This window comes from Balaenoptera musculus, chromosome X (genome assembly GCF_009873245.2).
Source record: "Balaenoptera musculus isolate JJ_BM4_2016_0621 chromosome X, mBalMus1.pri.v3, whole genome shotgun sequence".
NCBI classification, from domain to species: Eukaryota; Metazoa; Chordata; class Mammalia; order Artiodactyla; family Balaenopteridae; genus Balaenoptera; species Balaenoptera musculus.
The window spans coordinates 33481710-33503936 of record NC_045806.1 but is presented as its reverse complement, the minus strand read 5'-3'; the positions used below and the strand labels follow the sequence as shown (position 1 = coordinate 33503936).

Below are 22227 nucleotides of genomic sequence, written 5' to 3'. Positions count from 1 at the left end.
ACAGGACGGGTTCAAATCTTGACTCCACCACTTACTAACTGACCATAAGCACGTTACTTAATCTCTCTGTACCTCAGTGTCTTCATCTGTAAAATGGAGAGACTCAATAAAATATACCGCAGAGAGTTTTGTGAGGATTCAATAAGTTATTGTATGTACTTAGAAATATGCCTGCCACATCATAAATACTCATTATATGTTAGCTATTATGGTTGTCAGCTTCTATTAGTTTTTCTGTTTATTATTTTTCATTTCAAACCTTTTTGTTTTGATTGAAAAAGCAAATTGTGTTTATTATTAAAAAATTAAAGCCATATAGATATGTATGAATTAGAAATTACAAGGCCCCTGTAATTCCACACCCCAGAGGTAACTACTACTGCATAGCACAGTAAAGGTTAGTCCATATTTTTACCTATGTGTATATCAAACCTATCCATGTATTCATATCTATTAATTTACTTTTATATAGTAGAAAAATGCTCTGCATATTATTTTGCAACTTATTTTTATCACTTAAAATTTGATCTTAGAAATCTTCCCATACAAGTACACGTAAAACTATTGTACTGATTTTCATGGTTGCATAGTATTCTGTTGTATGTAAGGGTGATAATTTACTTATTCGTTAGCTTACTGAAGTCATTTAGGTGTCTTTAATTTTTTCTTAAACAATGCTGCAATAAACATCCTTGTACATATTTTTGGTGCAAATCTGTGTATTTCTGTAAATTCTGTAAAAAAAATTTCTGTAAAAAAATTCTGGAAGCACTTATCTACAGAGGTGGTTATGATGAGTAAGAATTATATGCCTTTTAAATATATATATATATACATAATTTATACTGCCAAATTGCCTTTTGAAAAGGTCATACCTTTTCGAATTCCCACAGACTGTAAATAAATGTGCTTTTTTCTCCTGCTGACTAGATACTGGCAATCTTCTTGATCCTTGCCAGCCTAATAGGCAAAATAAATAAATAAATTTTATTCTTTTATTTGCACTTTTAATAGTAAATTGCCTTTTCATATGTTTAAAATTTGGATTTTTTTTTGTACGAGCTCCCTACTTTTGTCCATTGAGGGGGGTCTTTTTTTTTTTCCTTTTCTTATCTTTCAAATTTGAAAAAGACAAGCCATAGGCGGAGAAAAAATATCTGCAATACATAAACTGACACAGGACACTAGATGTTTACCCAAAAGAAGTTTGAGCATTTGTCCGCAAAAACCCCACGAATATCCATAGCAGCTTTGTTTTTTAGAGCCCCAAACTGGAAATGACCCAAATGTCCATCAATAGGTAAATGGATAAATAAAGGTATATCCATAAAAATGAACAAATTACCGATACACACAACATGAAATAATCTCAAAAACATTATGCTGAGTGAGAGAAACCAGATACAAAAGAAATTGTACAAAAGACAATACTAATCTATGACCGATGAAAAATCAGAATGGTGGTATTTTTCTAGAAGGTGGAAGTGGGGGAGGGAAATACATATCTGGCTTAAGGCGGTGGTTAAATGGTATAAGGGTATATACATCTGTCAAAGCCCATCAAAGTATACACTTAAAATGTGTGCATCTATTTTATGTAAATTATGCCCCACTCAAGTTGACTTAGAGATAAAAAAATTGTTTTGTTTCTAATTAAAAACATTTTCATTGTGTATTAAAGTACAGAAAATAGTATAATAGTCACTCACGCACCACCACTCATTGAAAAGATGTTAACATTTTGCCATATTTGTTTGAGATCTCTGTTCTTTTGAAAGAAGCAAACCATTACTGATACTTACGAAGTTTCACTGTTCATCCCTCACCCTTCCTTCCTGTTCCAGAGGAAATGACTCTCCCTAATATGATGTTCATCATTCCCATGAATGATCAAATTGTATATGTGTATGTCTTTATACAAATATTTTATTTATCATGTATTTAAAACTTTTAAGATAAAATAGTATCATAGAGTACATTTTTCATTTTTCTCAACATTAAGTTGTTGAGAATTCCTCATGTCCATACATGTAAAACTGGTTCATTTATTATAACTGCTATATGATATTCCTCTGTGTGAATAAACAGTCTATCTATTCCTCTACTGATGGACATTTAGGTTATTTCCACTTTTTTCTTTGGGACAGGTTATCTTTTCAACTTTAGTTTTGGCAATTTTTTTTTTTTTTTTTTTTTTTTTTTTTTTTTGGCCACACTGCGCAGCTTGTGGGATCTTAGTTCCCTGACCAGGGATTGAACCTGGGCCACGGCAGTGAAAGCACCAAGTCCTAACCACTGGACTGCCAGGAAACTCCCTGGCAAATTATTTTCTAATGTGATTGTGCTAATTTACACTCTCAGTAGCAAGTTCCCTGTATTCCTAAATACACTTATTAATGTTATTATTTTTGCCAATAATGTGAATATAAAATGTTATATCATTATTGCTTATTTTGCATTCTCCTCATTTCCAGTAAGGTTAAACATCTTTTTATATGTTTACTGGCCATTTGAATTTTTATCTCTGTTAATGCAATACCCTTTGCTCATTTTTTATTTCTTATATTTTTGTCTTTTTCTTATTGATTTGTTGGTATTCTGTGCATGTCCTGAATACTAGATCCTTTATCCATTAAATTGTCCATAATTACATTTACCAGTCTTTTCCTTTACTGCTTCTATAAACTACTTATGCTTTTCCATGAGTTAATCCCTTGCTACACAGAGTGTGAGCCATGCACCAGTAGCAGCATCAGTATCATCTGGGAACTTGTTTTAAAAATGCAGATTCATAGGGCCCCCTCTAGATCACTAAATTAGAATCTGAATTTTAACAAGACCAGTAGATGATTTGTATGTGCATGAAAGATGTTTAAATACTAGATTAAATGATTAAGAAAAATGCAAATTTTCTTCCTGGGGTAATAGCCCAGTAATCCCCACCTGCCTTCTGCTTCTTCTTAATAGATAAAACTTCCGCTTTGGACCTGTATGTCCTCAATTCATATATCCTGGAGCTGCACTACAAAATTTCAGAAATCAAAGAAGCTATTAGAATCTGATTTGTAAATTTGGATGTTTATGGGATTTCATAGAGAGGTTTTCAAAGTGGATAGACATACCTGTTTATCTGATTCCAAAGAGAGAAATAAACAGCGATGGCAGCCGCTTTATGATACAATTCAAAATGCAAGCCTTGGAAATTTTGCTGAATGCTGTCAAGAAAGGAACTAGTTCAGCTAGGATGCATAATCCATCAAATGTCTTCCTTGTTCATAGATGCCTCTATTTTTAGTTGACACAAAATGCTCCAGAAATGAGTAACAACAAGAATTAATAGGGGAAATTGCCAAGAGTTGTATGTGTTGTCAGACTGTGATGATTTCTGTATATCAACATGATTTCCTGAGGCATGTATGAGTGGTTGGCCATGTACGAAGGGGACACCAAAGAGCACATGACCGCAGTCATAAAATTTTACTTTCGATTTCCCTGCCTTCAACACGAGGGAGGTAACTCCACAGGTTGAAACCATCTGGCTACAGGGATGTGGCAGAGGTATTTCCTACTCACTGAATGTCAGGGGCGTTCTCACATTCCACTACCACCCTGCAGTGCTCAGGAGCACAGAATACTAGATCTGGCCAATGGGTTGTAAGAAGGAGAAACGTGTCCCCGCTGGTCTGAAACATTTAATTCCCTGCTTCCGCTCCCTCTTGACCTGCTACAGCCACTGAAGAGGCCAGGAGTCACATAGGGTGCAGCTACAAGACAGTTGAATTAGTAGCCTGGGTCCCTGAATGACCAGCTGGAGCAGATCCCCCCCCACCCCGGCCACTGACCCACATTGGACATAACCCATGAGTGAGAAAGAAACTCGTTTGTGTTAAGCCACTGAGACTTGGGTGTTTTTTGCATTGCAGCATAGCCTGGGTTACAGTAAGCATAGCCTGACTGATACAGTAAGCATAGCAGACTCTGCCTTATTAACATTGTTGCGTGTTACTCTATACCAGGCACCAAGCAGTAAGTTCTACCTGTAACCGAGCCAAGCTTGCTCTGCTCGCTGCACAACAGGCCAATAAATCGGAGACAAGGTGTTGAGGCAAGGAATACAACTTTATTAAGAAAGCTAGCAGACCGAGAAGATGGCAGACTAAAGTCTCAAAATAACCATCTTATTGGGGTTTGGATGTCAGTTTCTTTTATAGCACAGAGAGGGGGAGGAGATGAGGAAGTAAAGTAAAAAGGCCATAAATTTTGCAAATATCCCCTGGAATAGCCAGCCTCAGGGAGGGGATGTGTTAATTTCTTCTTTCTTGCAGCCATCCACAGGTGGAGCAGGGTCCAGATGTTTTCCTGAACAAAGGCACTTTGGTTTAACATTCAGGCAGAGGGGCAGGGTTCCCCGAGGCAGGTCATCATGTATAGACAGTATCCTTTTCATGAACAAAAGCAATGGGAAGCAGAGGTTAAAGTAAAAGAAACAGATCCAACATGGAGTCCGATTTGGCTCTTCCCTGTTACATACCTAGTATCTCACAACAACCTTCTGAGATAGACAATAGTATTATCCTATATTACATGACATATATGATAGATAGCTATATCGTATGTATCAATAATATGTAGATTATTGTCCCTATGTAGATGTAGATATATATATATATATATATATATAGCAGTAGTATATTGTGAAAGGACGCTTTCTTCCTTTCCTCTTGTTATGCTGGAAGTAGTGTCTCTTCTTGCTAAGGCCAGTCCCTCCACATGGGATCTGGATGCCATCTCTTCCTCCCTTACGTTAGTTATTCCTTCACTCTCCTGAATCTGTGTTTTCTCCTCTTCTATTCGGTTTGCCCCTCAGCATTCCCAAGTCTCTCCAGGCTTTGTGAAGGCCTTCCATCTGCCTCCCTTCCTCCTCCAACTGCTCTCTCCCTCTCTCCTGTCCCACCTCTATCTCCTGTCTCTAAAGTGTTCACCCGCACTTCTTTCCCTCAGCATTCCCCACTCTGCAACTACTATCCATACAATACGGTTCTTCCTCCATCAATCTACCAAACAGCTATTTTCAACACCACTGATGATCTCTGTGTTGCTAAATTCAGTGGACAGTTTTCACCTTTACTTCATTTCTCAGCATCACTTGACTAGATTGCCCGCACCGTCCTGTTGAAACCTCATGCTATAGGCTTTTCCCCTCTGGTCACTGTCTCCTTTTCAGCTTCATCATCTGTTCCTGGGTGATTACATTTTAGCCTTCATCACAACTCATCCTAGCCTCTCTTTTCTTCTCATCCTATAGTCACTTTGCCGTCTTTCACCTAGCAGTCTTTGCCAAAGCTGCTATCACTATGTACACCCAGACATCCTCCAAATGGATCCCTCCACCTGGAGTTTCTGCTCACCAATTGCCTGCTCAGTTCCGTGCCTCCACTTTGATGTCTTAGTGTGGGCAAGGCTGGACTGTCAAGTTCTCTCCCCTCTACTTACTTAACTTCAACCCCTCCTGCTCCTTCCTCTGCGTTCCCCGTCTCAGTAGACAGGGCCACCGTCCGCCTATTTGCTTAGTTTGGAACCTGGGAATAGGGTTGCATTAATCCCTCTGGGAGTCCTCAGCAGGAAAATGTGCTTAACTATATTTTGAAATAAAAAACAAACTAAAGCATATCATAACTAAAGTAAGTCTTTTAAATTCTGATTTTCCCACAGTGACTATTATGATGCTTTTAAAAAGAATATCAAATCCTCTCCAAAATAATTTAGGGCCCCTTCTTTTGCTGTTGCTCCAAGAGCTCCTGCCCTGCGTAGGAGTCAATAGTCAGACACCATTTCCTGTTGATTCTCCCTCCCAAAATATTTTCAAATCTGTCTGCTCCTCTTGGGCACCAATGCACTGTGTCTAAAGCCAGCGTGATGCTTGTCTGAATTTCTGCAATAGACTCTGAACCCTCCTCCCTGCTCCAAACTCTTTTCCACAAAGCAGTCACGCAGAATGATTGCAGGAATACACATAACTGTTCCCATCAATCCACTGCTTAAAAACCCTCAGTGGCTTCCCATTGTCCTCAGGATAAAATCTCAGATTTGTCACAGGCCCAAGATCCTGCCACTTTGCCATGAGCCAGTGCCACCTCTTTGAGCGCCTGGAAAGAGCCAAGCTCCTTATGTGCCTTTGCAGGTGATTTACTCTTTGCTCAGAGCTCTCTCACATCTTCTAGCTTCTGTCTCCTCAGTTCTTAGATTTAATGTCCTCTCTTCAGATAAGCTTTTCTTAACCTCTCACATCAGGTCTATGCTCCTTGTTAAAACACTTTCTTAGGGCTTCCCTGGTGGCGCAGTGGTTGAGAATCTGCCTGCCAATGCAGGGAACACGGGTTCGAGCCCTGGTCTGGGAAGATCCCACATGCCACGGAGCGACTAGACCCGTGAGCCACAATTACTGAGCCTGCACGTCTGGAGCCTGTGCTCCACAAGAAGAGAAGCCGCAATGGTGAGAGGCCCGTGCACCGCGATGAAGAGTGGCCCCCACTTGCCACAACTAGAGAAAGCCCTCGCACAGAAACGAAGACCCAACACAGCCATAAATAAATAAATAAATAAACAAACAAACAAACAAACAAACCCAAAGTTTAAAAAAAAAAAAAAAGAATGGATTCTAAAAAAAAAAAAACAGAAAAACACTTTCTTAGTAACCCTCACTTGCTTTGTAAGTAAACGATTATTTGTATATTATTGGATAGTTTAATCTCCCCTCCTAATTTGAATGTAAATTCCCTGAGGAAGTCAGTACACACTCTAGTACACACAGGAATTCAGGGATCCTTGAATCCAGCTTTGTCTGATTTTAGAGCCCATGCCCACAACTACCACGTGTACATATATCTACTCATCCTGGAAGATGGCATTTTGCCTCTGTTTTATGACGGCCAAGTGTTGATGCACGGGAAACTAAGTGTCAACTGAAAAAATAAATAAATAAATAAAGCACAACCTAAAAGTTGAGAATTCTGTTTTATTTGGCGGACAAAACTGAGGACTTAAACCCAGAAGACAACCTCTCAGGTAGCTCTGAGGGACGGCTCCGAAGAGATACTGGAGGAGCCACGATATATAGGAGTTTTGCAATGAAAATCAAAAGATTAAGTAGACATCTCAAGTTACTGAATTTAGCTCTTTTCTGTGTATGGGAAGATGCAAGAATCTGGGTTCATTGAAATCATTCCTTTGATTTGCACCTTAGCTACCTAGGGCCAGCTATTTAGGGGCCTTTTCTTTCCCATCTTGAGTCCCCTCGGGGTGCACCTTTGGGGGTGGCTGCAGTGGCTGAGAGCTTGGCAGCTGGCGTCCCCTTTGTCTCCATTCTGAGTTCCCTCAGGACTCACTATCGGTGCCTGCGGGGGCTGGTAGTGCCTGATGGCTTAATGGCCATCCTTTGTTTGTTAATATGGCAGGCAATTTTTCCTTCATGTAAGAAACTAGAAAAATGTAACATCTCTGGCCGAATTCTAGAACAGTGATGTTCTGGTGTTGGTGAATCTCTTTGTGCAAGTTCCTGTCTGTAGCAGATTGCACACCTCAGCCTTCTCTTTCTGTGGAAGGAGGGGCGGGGGTCTGAGGGGTGTTCAGATTACCGGCAGGACTGGCTAAACTGGACCCCGGTTCTCCCACTGTATAATCTTCACATCCATAAACGGGGGTAACATTAACCACCTTGCAGGGCTGTAGCAGGACTCATTCATCTAATACGTATTTAATGGGCATCTAGTATACGCCAGGTTTTGGGTTGGATGATGGGGATACAAATATGACTTAGGATGTTTAGCAGAGTGCCTATCTCATTTAGTTATACACGGTCACTGTTACTAGTATTAACACAGTTGTGTGTTGACGTTTGCCTGTGTCACGTAGCTTGAGTGAGAGGGGATGTGATATTTGTGACGTTCGTCACTATCCGGACGCGGGACCTCGGGGGCCTGGGTCTCCACCAACGTAAGCGCGTACACTCCGGGGACCTTACCGCGCGGCGTGGCTGCCCCTCCTATCCGGGCCACCAGAGGGCGCGCGGCCTCTACCGCAACCGCTCCCTGCGTCTGCGTCTGCGTCTGCGTCTGCGCCTGCGCCTGCGCCTGCGCCTGCGCTGCGCCGGCCGCCCGCCCTCGGCTCCCCTCCCGCAGGCGCCCGCCCCGCCTCGCGCTGGAACGCTCCGCCTCGCTCTGGAACGCTCCGCCTCCGTTGCCCCTAGCGGCTGTTTGTTGACTTCCGGGAACGCGGGAGTCGCCGATGCTCAGAGGGTCGCTATGGGGGGTCCAGAGGGGATCCAGGGCCCGCTTCGGGGCTGAGGCGCTGCCTTAGGCCCCACCGAGTCTCCCTCAACCCCTTCCCGGCCCAGGTGCAGGCTCCGCGTAGCGCCCTTCGGCATGGCGGAACCCGAGGAGGTGGTGCCCGGTGAGTGACACCCACGGCGGTGGCGGCGGGCCGGGAGGGAAGGCCCGCGGGCGGGCGGGCGGCCAGGCCCCGCCTCCGGGCCGGCCCCGTCGGGGGACAGGCCCGGGCCGCGGCCGCCTGACTTTGGTCGGAGCTCTGGCCGCGCCCCCTTGGGAAACTGAGGGGAGAGGAAAGAAGGGGAGGGACGGAAGGGGGGACTCCGGGGAAGGGGGTGCTGGTCTTTCGTCTTCTAATTCTTTTAAAATAAGTTTTCGATGAGTTTCTCGAAGGCAGGGGAAGTTTTTATCTCTCTATGAGCTTCCCAAAGTACTTCCTTCGAAGTCCTCAGAACCCGGTTGTGTATTGAACGCAGTAAAGAGTGAGTGACCAGGGGGAGTGTGACCAGGGGGAGTGGGGTAAAAGAGGATGGGGAAAACGACTTGGAGAAAGGAGGGAGCCGTTAGCGAGTGGTTTTTTAGGACTTTTCCTCTGAGCTCCAGAAATAACCTTTGGCATTGTGACCCGGTACCGCGTACGTATTGCGTAACAGAAATAGAAGTTTCATGAAACAGTACTTGCTGTAGATGCGCTCAGATCTTTTCTATAATACATTCCCTTAAAAATGGTCATTGTGACCCACTAAGTTGATTTTCTGACCCACCGATGGGTCACGACCAACAGTTTGAAAAAACACTGGATTAGAGCAGAATCATGTATTCACTGAAATATGTATTGCGTTTCTGCCATGCTCTTGGGCTCAAACATGGTTAAATTCCTGCCTCAAATTCACAGCTTAGTGAGAGATACAAGAAACTAAACAAAATGACAGTATCGTTTGACAGTAGTTGCCAGGGGGCCAGAGCAGAGCCACCAAACCTTGGCTTGGGGTGAAGGTAACGGGGAAGGCTTCCTGGGAAGCCAGAGCAGGACAAAACAGTTAAAATTATTCATTCTATAAAAACTCAGAGCCTGTTCGAGAACCTGGCCTGCTAAATGTCAATTATCAGTTTGAACTGACACACCTCACAATTGTTCTCAGAAGATTTTCCACAGTGGCTAGTCTCTTGAGCATTAATATTTATTATTAATACTTGTGTTTGCTATGTCTTTCTTTCTGGTACCCATTTAGTTTCTTTATGTGTGATCATCCTCCTTGAGATTTCCTCAAAAGCTGGATCTGGCCTCCTATTTGGAGGTGTGTGTGTGTGTGTGTGCGCGTGTGCGTGTTTACATAGTTACTGGGATCTGGTAGGAGTTTTTGGTCTCTCTCCAAAATGGTACTGGACTAAAATAGTTTGTGAATACTCCTCCCATCAGGTAGCATTTAATGACTTAATTTAAGAATGTAAAAATCTCAACATCCTGCGTCCTCACGATGTTAATGATGAAACTCAATACTGTCCTGTTTCTGTGTGTGGAGAAAAGCCCTCAGTCAGGGGCTAGACCATGAGGTGTTCACCAGCGTGAGTGGGGCATTGAGTGTATCAGCTCATTCCAGGGAGTAGATGGTCCACCTCGTGACAGTATATTTCTTACTTTACACCAGTAAACGAATAATACATAATTAATTTATTAGATTTCATAAATAAAACTAGAATGAAGTCTGAGGAATAAAACTGAGTTAAGATGAAAGAAGGAGGGCATAGACAGTGCTGGAGCGGAAGCCAAGCTGTCGGGAGACAAGGGATCTGTATAGATAAATTACTGGAAAAATATTTTAGTTAACAGGCAACATAATAAAAGTTGTGAAATCCAAACTCTCATATATTTACAGATTCGGGTGCTGTGTTTGCGTTTGGGAAAACTGAAATTGCTGAAAATATTCCCAGCAAATTCTGGTTTAAAAACGATATACCTATATATCTTTCATGTGGAGATGAACATACTGCTGTTATTACAGGTAAGTGTTAAGATCTTAAATGAAGATAGTAATACTTAGAGAATCCTAAGTATTATAGATGTGCTGTGTTTGAAACATGTTGAAGATATACAGAAAGTGGATTTTTTTTACTTTGCCAGATAATTCTTGACAAATTGATTTATCAAGAGTGACTTCTAAGTTCCCTTAGTATATTTAAGTGTGATTTTCTATACATATTACTTTCTTAGAATAAATCTATTTGAATTTATCTATATAATCAAAAAATTATTACTGTATAATCTTAGAAACTCTTTACACCTAACAGAATATGGCTATAGGTAGATGGGCAAGGGAGCCTGTTTCACACAGAAAAGCAATGACAGTGTTTAAGTACAGCTTTTTTATTGCTTTGTGACGACTTCATCTCACATTATGTTGCAAATGCTTCGATTTATTATTTCTTTTTCCTTCCCACCAGGAAATAATAAGCTTTTCGTGTTTGGCAGTAACCACTGGGGTCAGTTAGGATTAGGATCAAAATTGACTGTTAACAAGCCAACGTGTGTCAAAGGTTTGGGGTCTTTTCTTCTTTATCACTTTAAATACTTAAAGTATATAAAGTACTTTTATATTGATTGTGTAATTCTTTAATATCATATTATAAATAATAAAGTAGTTCTTTATTTTCTGAGATTTACTTGAATATTATTGGCATTTAACTTTATTTTTCATGTGATATTCAGAGCTAGTTTTATATGTTAGGGTCTAAAAATCATACTGATTTTAAACCCAGAGACCACAAAGGAAGTAATGATTCTACAGTATTGCACTTGAACATCCTTTTTTTTTTTTTTTTTTTTGGCCTGTTTGTAAACCAACTTAAATATTACTGTTACTGTATATACAGAGAACAAACAATATGATATGTTAGGATTTTGAGCTCTGTCTCATTTGTTCGAGTTGTGGACATCATGGTTCTGTTGGTTTTATAAAACACACTTTACCCGGCTGTGTATAGTTAGCAGCTGTGCTGAAGAAAATATTAGAACTAGGAGTTGATTAGTACTAGTGTTCTTACAAGAACAACAGGACAAAATATTTCAAATCAGGATTGTCCCAGAAAATATGAGACATATTACATCTTTACAAAGCTTTCTCGCCATTATGTGCAAAAGCTTCTGTTTGGTTATAACCTATGAATATCAGCTATACTTGAATGGTGATGGAGATTCCTTGGGATATGACAAGAGCAGGATTCTTTATCTTTGTAGCCAAATTTTTAATTTCAGCTCAAAATTTCAGTGTAATTTATCATATCCATGCTATTTATAGGTATTGTTGTGGAACTGTTAAAGTATTCCACTCGGTAAAAAAGTATTTACTGAGCACAGTCTGCTAAACCCTTGGGTTTATTTACAGTGCCTATGATCCTTACTCTCAAGTATCTAATCAACCTAACAGGATTGTCTAGACTATGAGATCCTTGAGACCAGGGACTCTGTCTTAGTGATCTTTGCAGCCCCTATGCTAAGCGCTTAGGAGATGTTCTGTAAATGTTTTTAATATGTAAATGAATGAATGAAGAACTTGAACATAGGTGTATGCCTATGAATATTGGACTTAGTGTTTTGTTGCGGCAGGTAGAAAGTAAGCTTGATGATGGTGATGGCAGATTAGGGAATAGATCAGGTTGGTGAAGAGGCAGCAAAACAATGCAGTGGATCTCAGCACGTGTTAATTACTTGTGGAGTTTTAAATAATATATAGATGCCTAGGCTTTACCTCAAACCTACTGACTCAGATTCTCCAGGGGTGGGGCTGAGCTATTTGTATTTTTTTTCAAAGCATCATTGGTTATTATGATGCACAACTCCTTGCAAAAACTTTTGATTTATTAGTTATGAACATTGACTTTGGAGTCAGACAAGCCTGGGTTTAAATCTGTTCTACCGCTTGGTTATCATTTGACCTGGATTATTTGTCATTTCCATAATCATAAAATATGTTAATTGTCATATTTTTATATTTTTAGCTTTAAAACCGGAAAAAGTGAAATTTGCTGCCTGTGGAAGAAACCACACCCTAGTTTCAACAGGTATAGTATTCAATCTGTATGACTTCCTGCCCAATTTGAGGACTGAGGTCTCACTCCAGTAACATTTGTGACTTTGTAAAATTAATAGAAATGGTAACTTGGCAACAGTAAGATTAGGATTTTTAAAAAAGGTAAATGGTTAGTACACTTGTTTGCCTATGAAAATATGCAGATAAATGTTAAGTGACTGAAGAAAAAGCTTCTTTTCTTGGATTATGTCAAGGGACAGCATCTCCTTACCTGTGTGCACACCTCAGGGGCCACTTGCTCCTGATCTTGCTCTTCCCTCTTCTTTTCTGAGGGTGAGTGGAAGCCCTCCCCAAAGGGCTATTGATATGAGTTAGCACAATTCCAATAAAAATCCAAACAGGGTGTGTGTGTGTGTGTGTGTGTGTGTGTGTGTGTGTGTGCGTGCGCGTGTGTAGAAATTCACAAGGTGGTTCTAAAGTTTATATGGAAAAGCAAAGGACCTAGAATAGCCAAAACAATTTTGAAAAGACCAAAATTGGAGGACTAGCACTACCTGATTTCAAGACCTACTGTAAAGCTACAGTGGTTAAGGCAGTGTGCTAGTAGTGAAAAGACAGACAGAGATTAATAGAACAGAATAGAATCCAGAAATAGACCCACATGTTTATGCCCAAGTAATATTTGACAAAGGTGCCAAGGCAGTTCAGTGGAGAAAAGGTAGTCTTCAACAATCCTGCTGGAACAATTAGACATCCAGGCCCTGACCACCGAGCAGTCTTTCCTACTTCCTTTCCCACAAACACAGCTTCTTCTGTCTTCAGGCTGTTCTCACTGCTTCGGCCCCTGCCTCACCTCTCTGCCCTCACTCATACTTTTCCTTTGCTGAAATGTCTTTTCTCTTTCTCTTACTCAGATTCTTGTCTCTTAAGATCCAGTATAAGTCTTACTTCATCCATGGAGCTTTTTGTGACTATTCACCTTTTTCCTTATGTCATTCTCTGAACTGCTTCAGCATACCACCAACTCTGGTTTGTTCCATATGTGTTAAATTGTGTGGTTCAATTCCATGTGGCCTTGTAGTATCTTCCATTTGAAACCTAGTCTTATTTCCTCAATTAGGTTTCATTTTTTCTAAAATAATATCTAGTTTTAAATTTTTACTGATTCAGAATGATTTTGTCCTAAGTTTCCCCTGTAATTTAGTGAGGCTTTAATTCCATGTGCATTTTTATGACAGATATAACTAATTTTAATAAGTATATCTTTTTTTAAAAAAATTTATTTATTTATTTATTTATTTATTTTTGGCTGGTTGGGTCTTTGTTGCTGCGCACGGGCTTTCTCTAGTTGTGGCGAGTGGGGGCTACTCTCTGTTGCAGTGCGCGGGCTTCTCATTGCGGTGGCTTCTCTTGTTGCAGAGCATGGGCTCTAGGCGTGTGGGCTTCAGTAGTTGTGGCACGCGGCCTCAGTAATTGTGGCTCTCGGGCTCAGCAGTTGTGGCTCGTGGGCTGTAGTGCGCAGGCTCAGTGTTGTGACACACGGGCTTAGTTGCTCCACGGCATGTGGGATCTTCCCGGACGAGGGCTCGAACCCATGTCCCCTGCATTGGCAGGCGGATTCTTAACCACTACACCATCAGGGAAGTCCCAATAAGTATATCTTTATGTGTCATTACTTTAGAGCTTACTGGCAATGTTTATTATCTAGGAATGATACACTTATTAATGTGATTAAGAAAATTGTTAACATTTATATAGTGCTTACCGTGTGCCAAGTGCCATTCTAAGAATTTTATAAATGTTAACTCATTTAATCTTCATAACACCTCTATGGAGTAGGCACTATTATTATCCCATTTTACAGATGAGGAAAATGAGACACTGAGAGGTTAAGGATAGCTTGCCCAAAGTTACACAACTGATAAGTGGCAAGCCAGAATTTGCGCCCAGGAAGTCTGGTTCTGGTGTCCCCTCTCCTAAACACAATGCTATACTGGCTTCCTGTTTAGCTAGAAAATTAAAATAATTACACAACATAGAATTTTCACATTTCTAATTATATTCTTCTTGTATTCGCCTCATTTTACTTATTTGTTACCTATTATGTCTTAGCTTTAATGGGTATGGAAGGTAAAATTAATGAACCACATCTCTTTTAAAATAGCTTGATTTGGATTATAAACTAATTTGGAAATTACTTTCCTCTTTTTCGCTCTGAATTAATAGTTCTGCATTAGCAAGAAAATACATTCCACACATTCTGTGCATTTCAGTTGCTACTTAAAGTCTAGAGTGATTTATAAAATCTCACAAAAATGTGGAGCCTTGCTTGTTTTGCTGTATTTTTGACACCGAAATGAAGTTGTTCACCAAATTGTAGGATAATGCCAGCTTTCAGCTTTCTTCACTGGTAATAGAGGAACTGTCTGATATACACTGGTCTGCCTCATAAAGATGGTGACTATGGTATACTGATGTTTTCTTTTCTATGTGCAGAAGGAGGCAAAGTATATGCCGCTGGAGGAAATACTGAAGGACAGCTGGGACTTGGTGATACTGAAGAGAGAAACACTTTTCATCTAATTAGTTTTTTTACATCCCAGCATAAGATTAAACAACTCTCTGCTGGGTCTAACACTTCAGCTGCACTGACTGGTAAGACTTTTTTCCACTTCAAACTGGGACACATCCCTTTTTTTTAGACCAGAATATACCAAGTCAGTAAACTGAAGACAGCAATGCTGTTTAGTTTTCTTTCATTGACCATGTGTTTTCAGAAGACGTTTAAAATAGAACTTAAAATCATGACATATACTACAACTTTATGCTTACATACGTTTAGAAGGTAATTGTTAAATAAATTCGAAGCTGTGCTATTGATCTGTTCCTTTAGATATTCTTAAACATTATCTTCATTGTGTGTTCTGAAAGTTATATTTCAGCTTTAATGAAGTTGCTGTCAGAAACATCCTAGAAATCTGTTGGATATATGTTATTAAAATACAGTTTGTAATGGTCATTGCATCTCTCTGCCCTCCCTATCAAAAGCCCATATGAGAAATTTCTGTAAAATTTGGAGCTGAGATAAACGTGTCTGACCGAAGAAGCTGCTGGTGTGCTGCTTCGTTCCAGTCCGGAGAGCTGTGTAACGTGCGGTGTTAGAGGAAGCCTGCGCGCAGCAACAAAGACCAAACGCAGCCAAAAAAAATTTTAAAAGAAAGAAATTGTACTAAGTAGCTACCTGGTATAAATGTCTTAGTAGTACTTTTCTTTCAAGATGCATAATTTTTCTAAATTAAAAAATAAATGCTCTGTTGGAAGTATAATAACTTGCCGTCCCTGCTACCTCTTAAAACCTTTTTTCCTCTTTGTGTTTTCTTTATAGAGGATGGAGAGCTTTTCATGTGGGGTGACAATTCTGATGGGCAAATTGGTTTACAAAATATAACTAGTGTATGTGTCCCTCATCAAGTGACCATTGGAAAACCTATCTCCTGGATCTCTTGTGGATATTACCATTCAGCTTTTGTAACAAGTAAGACAGAACAGTTTGGATTTCTCATGTTATCTCCCATTTCTAAGTTATTACTAAATAATAAAATGTCATAACATTCTACATTTCTACAGAAATATTGCCATGGTATTCCATGTAACGAAATAATTTTGGTCTGTTTTAAGTCACGGTATTTCTTCATTTCAATAATGAGTGTTTATAATTTCAAACTATCTGACGTGTTAACTTTTTTTTTTAATATCGATGGTACTATTTTATTTATTTTTTTAATTAATTTTTAATTTTTGTCTGTGTTGGGTCTTCGTTGATGCGCACGGGCTTTCTTTAGTTGTGGTGAGCAGGGGCTACTCTTTGATGTGGTGCGCAGGCTTCTCATTGCGGTGGCTTCTCTTGTTGCGGAGCACGGGCTCTAGGGACGCGGGTTTCAGTAGCTGCGGCACGTGGGCTCTAGAGCGCAGGGTCAGTAGTTGTGGTGCACGGGCTTAGTTGCTCCATGGCATGTGGGATCTTCCCAGACCAGGGCTCGAACCCGTGTCCCCTGCATTGTCAGGCGGATTCTTAACCACTGCGCAACCAGGGAAGTCCCTTAACTTTTTTAATGAATGTTAGGTCTATTAGGAAAACAAAATTTATGCATAAGAAACCCTTCTAAATTTTGGCTCTCAAACTTCTTAGACTCTTTGGCATTAAAAACAAGACCTGTGAGCCTCTTTTCTCTGGATCCACTTGTCTCTGTAGTTTGACCTACTCTATTCTTGTCCTGATAATTTGCTCTTACTGTTTCAGTACATGAGTCATAGATTTTCATTGTAGGAATAGGGATGAAGATTAGATGAAAAAGGAAGGGAGTTCAGTATGGGATATGCTTTCCTTTGTTGGGACTTTTCTCAGGATCCCCGGTTTCTCCTTTTCCTGGGCTCACTGGCAACCTTCTCTACCTTAGTTAAAATATTTTAAATGTTGGACTCTTAACTGTTATAGCCTATATCTACACTGGTAGTAATACCAGAAGTATGATCATGGTTTTCCATCTTATTTATGGTTTTCCTAACAGTAAAAACACCCAGCAGAAATAGTTCTATGGACCCTCTTAGATATCTCTCTAAATATTTGTTTTATACATTTACTTCCTATCCTGTGCACCTCAGATTCAGGTTTAGAAAGTGCTTATTGACCTATCCCAGTGCCCCCCCCAGGTTTACCAATGAATTGGTAGCAACTTGGTACCAAGAAAAGGCAAACTCTGACTTGGCTGGGTTTGTTCACTACTGGGTCAGTTTGTGTCTTGAAGAAACAATATTTATTCAATCAATAAATATTGTTGAATGAGGAGGTGAGTGAATGAATGATAAATTGACTGTGTTCCTCAGGGCAATACCACATACCAACTTATTTGCAACTCCTGGGGTTGGTATAGTCTGTACTCACTTTGTTTATGAAACAAAAAACAGGGAAAAAAACACACGTGCAAGAACAAATAATCAAAAGCATTGTCTTATATTTGGGCCTTAATAAAACTCCCAGAATCAATTTTTATTTACTACTGCTTTAGCCAGTAGGGAAACAAGTGGAATTATTCGTTTTAACCAATAGGCATTACATTGAACTTTTTTGTTTTGTTTTCTGTTTTTATGCCTTTTTTTAAAAAACAGCTTTATTGATGTATAGGTCACATACCATACAATTCACCCATTTAAGGTGTGAGGAGCAGCAGGAATTTATAGACAGTAGTAGAAAGAGACTTATTTGGACTTAGTAACTCCTTTCATATGAGAGGCAAGAAGCATGGGAAAAGGGGGAGCGTGCCGACTTACTGAGCACTTCTGTGCCAGTGTTTGCCGAATACTTCAGAGAAAACTGTGGTTCAGAAAACTTCATTTTTTGTACAGATCAATCTAGAAAATGAGTATAGCTGTGTTTGCAGTATTTGACCAAGTTTTAAGTGGCACATATCATGTGTGTTAGATGTCATACAACTTCCCTAAGTTCTGATTTGCTAGAAGAGCTCTCAAGCTTCAATAGCTGGTTATACTCGTGGCTTAGATTTATTACAGCAAAGGATACCGAGCAAAAGCAGCAGGGAAGATCTGTATCCTCCAGGGAGGTCCAGTGTGCGCTTCCTAGTCCTTCCTATTCCAAGGCCCCACAGGACATGTTTTCTCTTTGGCAGTGAACTACAGGGATGTGTGTGTAATGTCTCTGCTCAGGGAAGCCTACTCTATTCTCAGGGTCTGAGGCTTTTGTGTGGGTGGCTGGTGTCATGTAGGCACATCCTGCTAGCAACTAGTCATGGCAACTGCAACTCCGGTCCCTCAACAGTGAAACCAGGTGTACCTCATCAGTATTGAAGTTTGTGCAAAGCAACCCTCTCTTAGCTTCTTGCTAAGCTGGCATAATTCATTTCCCCAGGTGTACATAACAAAAACATCAATCACCAACATAAAGAACACTCCCAAGGGCCACATTCCCAGGGGTTGGTCAACAGTCAGTCAGTCAGTCAGTCATGCTTCTCTTGGAGACATGCAAATAATACAAGAGGTGCTGTGTTACCTCTTTCCTCATATCAGTGGTGATACGTTCTGTGTCATAATCTTTGGATTAGATTATGTATTTACAACAGTTTTTAAATTCCTGTTTTATAGAACTCAGTTCAGTTCATAGAAATGAATAAAAAAAGTTCCTGCTTTCAAGAAGCTCATAGTATAGTGTGGGAAGTGTGATAACAGAAGCAAATCAATAGTATTGGTATGGACAAGGCAGTGATTAAATGTCATGAGTTCCTTAATAAGAGAATCTTTCTGGAAAAAGTGCCATCTAACTGAGTAAAATTTGCTATCTTTAGTCTCACTCACCATATTTACCTCACACATAAATGGGTTTTCTACAATAAGTTTCATTAAAAGCAATTATTTATTCACCAAGTATTCATTAAATGTTTAATATACTAGACACACTGCTAAGTTCTTGCAATACCGTAGTGAGCAAGACAAAATCCATGTCCTTATGGGGGTTTAACGTCGAGTCATTTTGCTTTATTGAAAGTAGGTAGAAGTAAGATCATCTTTTCTATGTATTGTGAAACAGGTAAAATAATTTTCTAGTTGTTACTAGTAGTACTGGTCGTGAATTCTTCAGGAAGATTTTGGATTAGAATAATCAAGGGGAAGGGAAAATCTACCTTTATTTCCTTACCATTCAGTAAAAATATCTCAAGAAAGGTCAAATTTATTAAGTTGAGATTTTCTACATTTTTTTATCAAACGTGAGAACATGTACCAAAAAGACCAGTATTTGTTCATGTCTGTGTCATCATCGATCACTGTCCTTTTCCTTCAATAGCGGAGGGAGAACTGTACACCTTTGGAGAACCTGAGTATGGGAAATTAGGTCTTCCCAGAAAGCTGCTGATCAATCACAAAGTGCCCCAGCTGGTGCCTGGAATTCCTCAGAAGGTGATCCAAGTAGCTTGTGGTGGAGGGCACACGGTTGTGCTCACAGGTATGTGGGCGGCTCCGTTCCCTGCTTTCTTTGGTAGCTAATGAAAAAAGCTTTTTTTACATTCATTTATTTTTATTGTGGTAGGAACACTTAACATCTGATCCATCCTCTTAACAGATTTTTAAGTTTACAATACAGTATTGTTATCTATAGGCACAATGTTGTATGGCAGGTCTCTAGAACTTTCACCTTTGCATAGCTAAAACCTTATACCCATTCATTAGCAGCTCCCCTCTCCCCCTACCCTAGACCCTGGCAACCACCATTCAAGTCTCTGCTTCGATGAGTTTGACTGTTTTAGATACTTCATGTAAGTTGGCTTTGCATCTTTTTCCATTAAGATCCCCACCTTTTGTTCCTATAGTTAATAAACATTTCTGGCCTGTGGAAGAAATTTTTAAGTAGAAAAAAATGAATCTTGTTGAATTATTTTTGCTAACATAATTGACATTTTCATGATCTTAACACGTTGAATGGCAGCAAATAACGTTTTTTAGCTCATTTTCAAGAACAGATTGTTTTCCTCATATATATGTATTCCATATTTATTTAAAATTGACATTATTTTTTCTGAAATACCTTATTTTGGAAAAGCTCCCTGTTAATACTGTTTTCTACTTGTCATTGATAATTCTTTTTGATATTCACAATGTCTAACTTGGTGATTTCTTTGTGATTTTTATGTTCTGTTATAGTAATTCATTAAAAAGTGTTAAGATTTTAAATTACAGATAATAAAAAAAAGTTAGAACTTTAATAGTAATGTCACTTTTGGCTTCTGAATTTTGTATTTGGTATGACATGTGACTTCTCAGAATTCTAGTCAGTATAATTAAAATAGACTTACTACTTGTTAATATGCTTACTAAATTGATGCTCCCAAATTTGTTCAGCATTAGATTTATTTTAGATGAGTAGTATAGAGGTAAAGCAGTTAGGTAGTGAATGATTATGATATATTTTGGTCAAAAAGAAATAAACAGTTTCTGAAGTCACCACTTAATCTTTAGTAACCCAAAGCTAGAAGTGTTCTAGACAAATTTTAAGTAATATCCAGTTCTCAGATGATAATGCTTAAATGTTGCAAGGTGATTAAGCAATATTTTATCTTTAGATTTTCCTCTTACATCACTTTTCCTTGACTTCCTATTCTAGTCCCAGTCATGCGTATAAAGCTATGGTTTCCCAGAATTACAATTTCCAGATGGAATCTTTTCAAAGTGAGAAATAATTTTTTTCTAGGCCTCAACTCTAAATTTGGAAATAATTCTGAGGTTTAAGTTTTTTTTTAAACTTCTGCTGATAAAGTGAATTTTCATATAATTTCTAAAAGATTTATCTTAGGAATTAAACTTCAAAATTAATCTTTATAAATTATCTGAAAATTTATTCTATAGGCAGAAATGCAACTTATTCTTCATGTGTTATGTATTTTCTCCAGTTTATACAAAGATTGTAGAAAGAACTAATTTATTAGGTGATTGAAGGTTATTCTGAAGGACACAAATGTCGATTATATAATGTCATTCAACCATACATTATAAAATATTTTCACCAAGATAACCCATGATTCTTTTAATTATACTTTAAAAATGTACCTAATGATATTTTCTTGCAGTATTATACTCATTTAGCTTTCTGTGGACTTCGTTTTGAAGTTAAAAACCATGTTGCCAGAAATTGATTGTTTTCTTCAGATTTTTGCAGACTTTGGGATCTCACAGAGCAGTAAAGTTTTTATATTTTAAGTTTTTAATTTTATAAACAGAATATGAGGACCTAGAGATGGTTGCCAACTTCCAATTTGCATTTGGCTAAGTATGGATGTTGCAAGAAAAATGCAATCTGTTTTTACCATTATATCATAAAATAAGGGCCATTTTTGAAACAAAAATTTAAAAGCTCTTAATTTTATAATAAAAGACATCCCCTTAAATTGTAAACATTTATCTGTATGGAAAATTCACTGCTTTGCCTATTATTTAAATTTCTCCATGGACCTTTGAAAGCTTTATTATGAGCCAGTCCTGGTGAGAAACCTGTATTCTGGAGCAGTGTGGACAGAAATATTAAATATTAAGTCCTAATTGATGAAGAAATGGACCTGAAGAGTGTATTGATCATCAGTTTGACTAAGTACTAAGTTAAATACCTAAGAGTTACAGAATACTTTGCAAGACCTTAAAGCAAAGAATAGCTAACCGTCTGTTCTAAATTGTTCCCTTCATTAAAGGAAAGGGCTTGGCCAGCTAGAGATAGACAGTTATCTTAATTTACCCAACATCCTCCTATTAAGCTGAACATTCAGAACTGGAGATATGCTGTGTGATTATTAATTAAACTAAGAGATAGTATTTTTTACACTAAAATAAAGATCTGTTTGCCATTGCCTCAGTGTGGCTTCATATCCTTGATGTACCATATTTTCTTTAAGAAGTAATATCTATATGTCTTATTCATGAAGTAAACATTAGACAGAAAAAATATAAAACTATATGACGGTAGTTATATGTTCTTCAGTATCCTCTGTTGTCAGAATAAGGTTGAGTTGATTAGATAATTACTTTTTAGAAAAATGTCCTTTTACAACTGAATGTCCCACTGTTTTAAAATCTTCCTGCATGTTTTCTCATTTAATCGTCGCAGCAGCTCTATTAGATAGGGATTATAGCATTAGGGAATTTAAGTAGCTTGTCTACTTACCACAGCTAGTAATAATGAAGGTTTGGGCTTCTACCTGAATCCGAAGCTCTTGCTCCTGCTGTGCCTCCTAAGGCAGGGGCCGGGGAGAGTCGTGTGTCTAAAGGACACTTTCATCACCACTCGTTTATCCTATTTTTGTGCTTTTCCATTTCTCAAGACT

At 38.9% G+C, this 22227-nt stretch overlaps 1 protein-coding gene across 6 annotated transcripts in view; it reads left to right on the top strand.

The window, feature by feature from the left end:
* The first annotated feature begins 8260 nt into the window (after positions 1-8260).
* Positions 8261-22227, top strand: part of RPGR (retinitis pigmentosa GTPase regulator) — a 63823-nt gene continuing 49856 nt past the window's right edge. For 5 of the 6 annotated variants that reach the window (XM_036840874.1, XM_036840873.1, XM_036840872.1 and 2 more), the window contains exons 1-7: positions 8275-8448; positions 10202-10327; positions 10767-10859; positions 12321-12383; positions 14849-15007; positions 15738-15887; positions 19206-19364. In XM_036840874.1, the coding sequence (XP_036696769.1) occupies positions 8421-8448; positions 10202-10327; positions 10767-10859; positions 12321-12383; positions 14849-15007; positions 15738-15887; positions 19206-19364 (778 nt within the window). In that variant the 5' untranslated portion in view covers positions 8275-8420. Of the gene's footprint in view, positions 8449-10201; positions 10328-10766; positions 10860-12320; positions 12384-14848; positions 15008-15737; positions 15888-19205; positions 19365-22227 lie in introns of all 6 variants that reach the window. The other variant, XM_036840871.1, reaches the window with a different exon arrangement.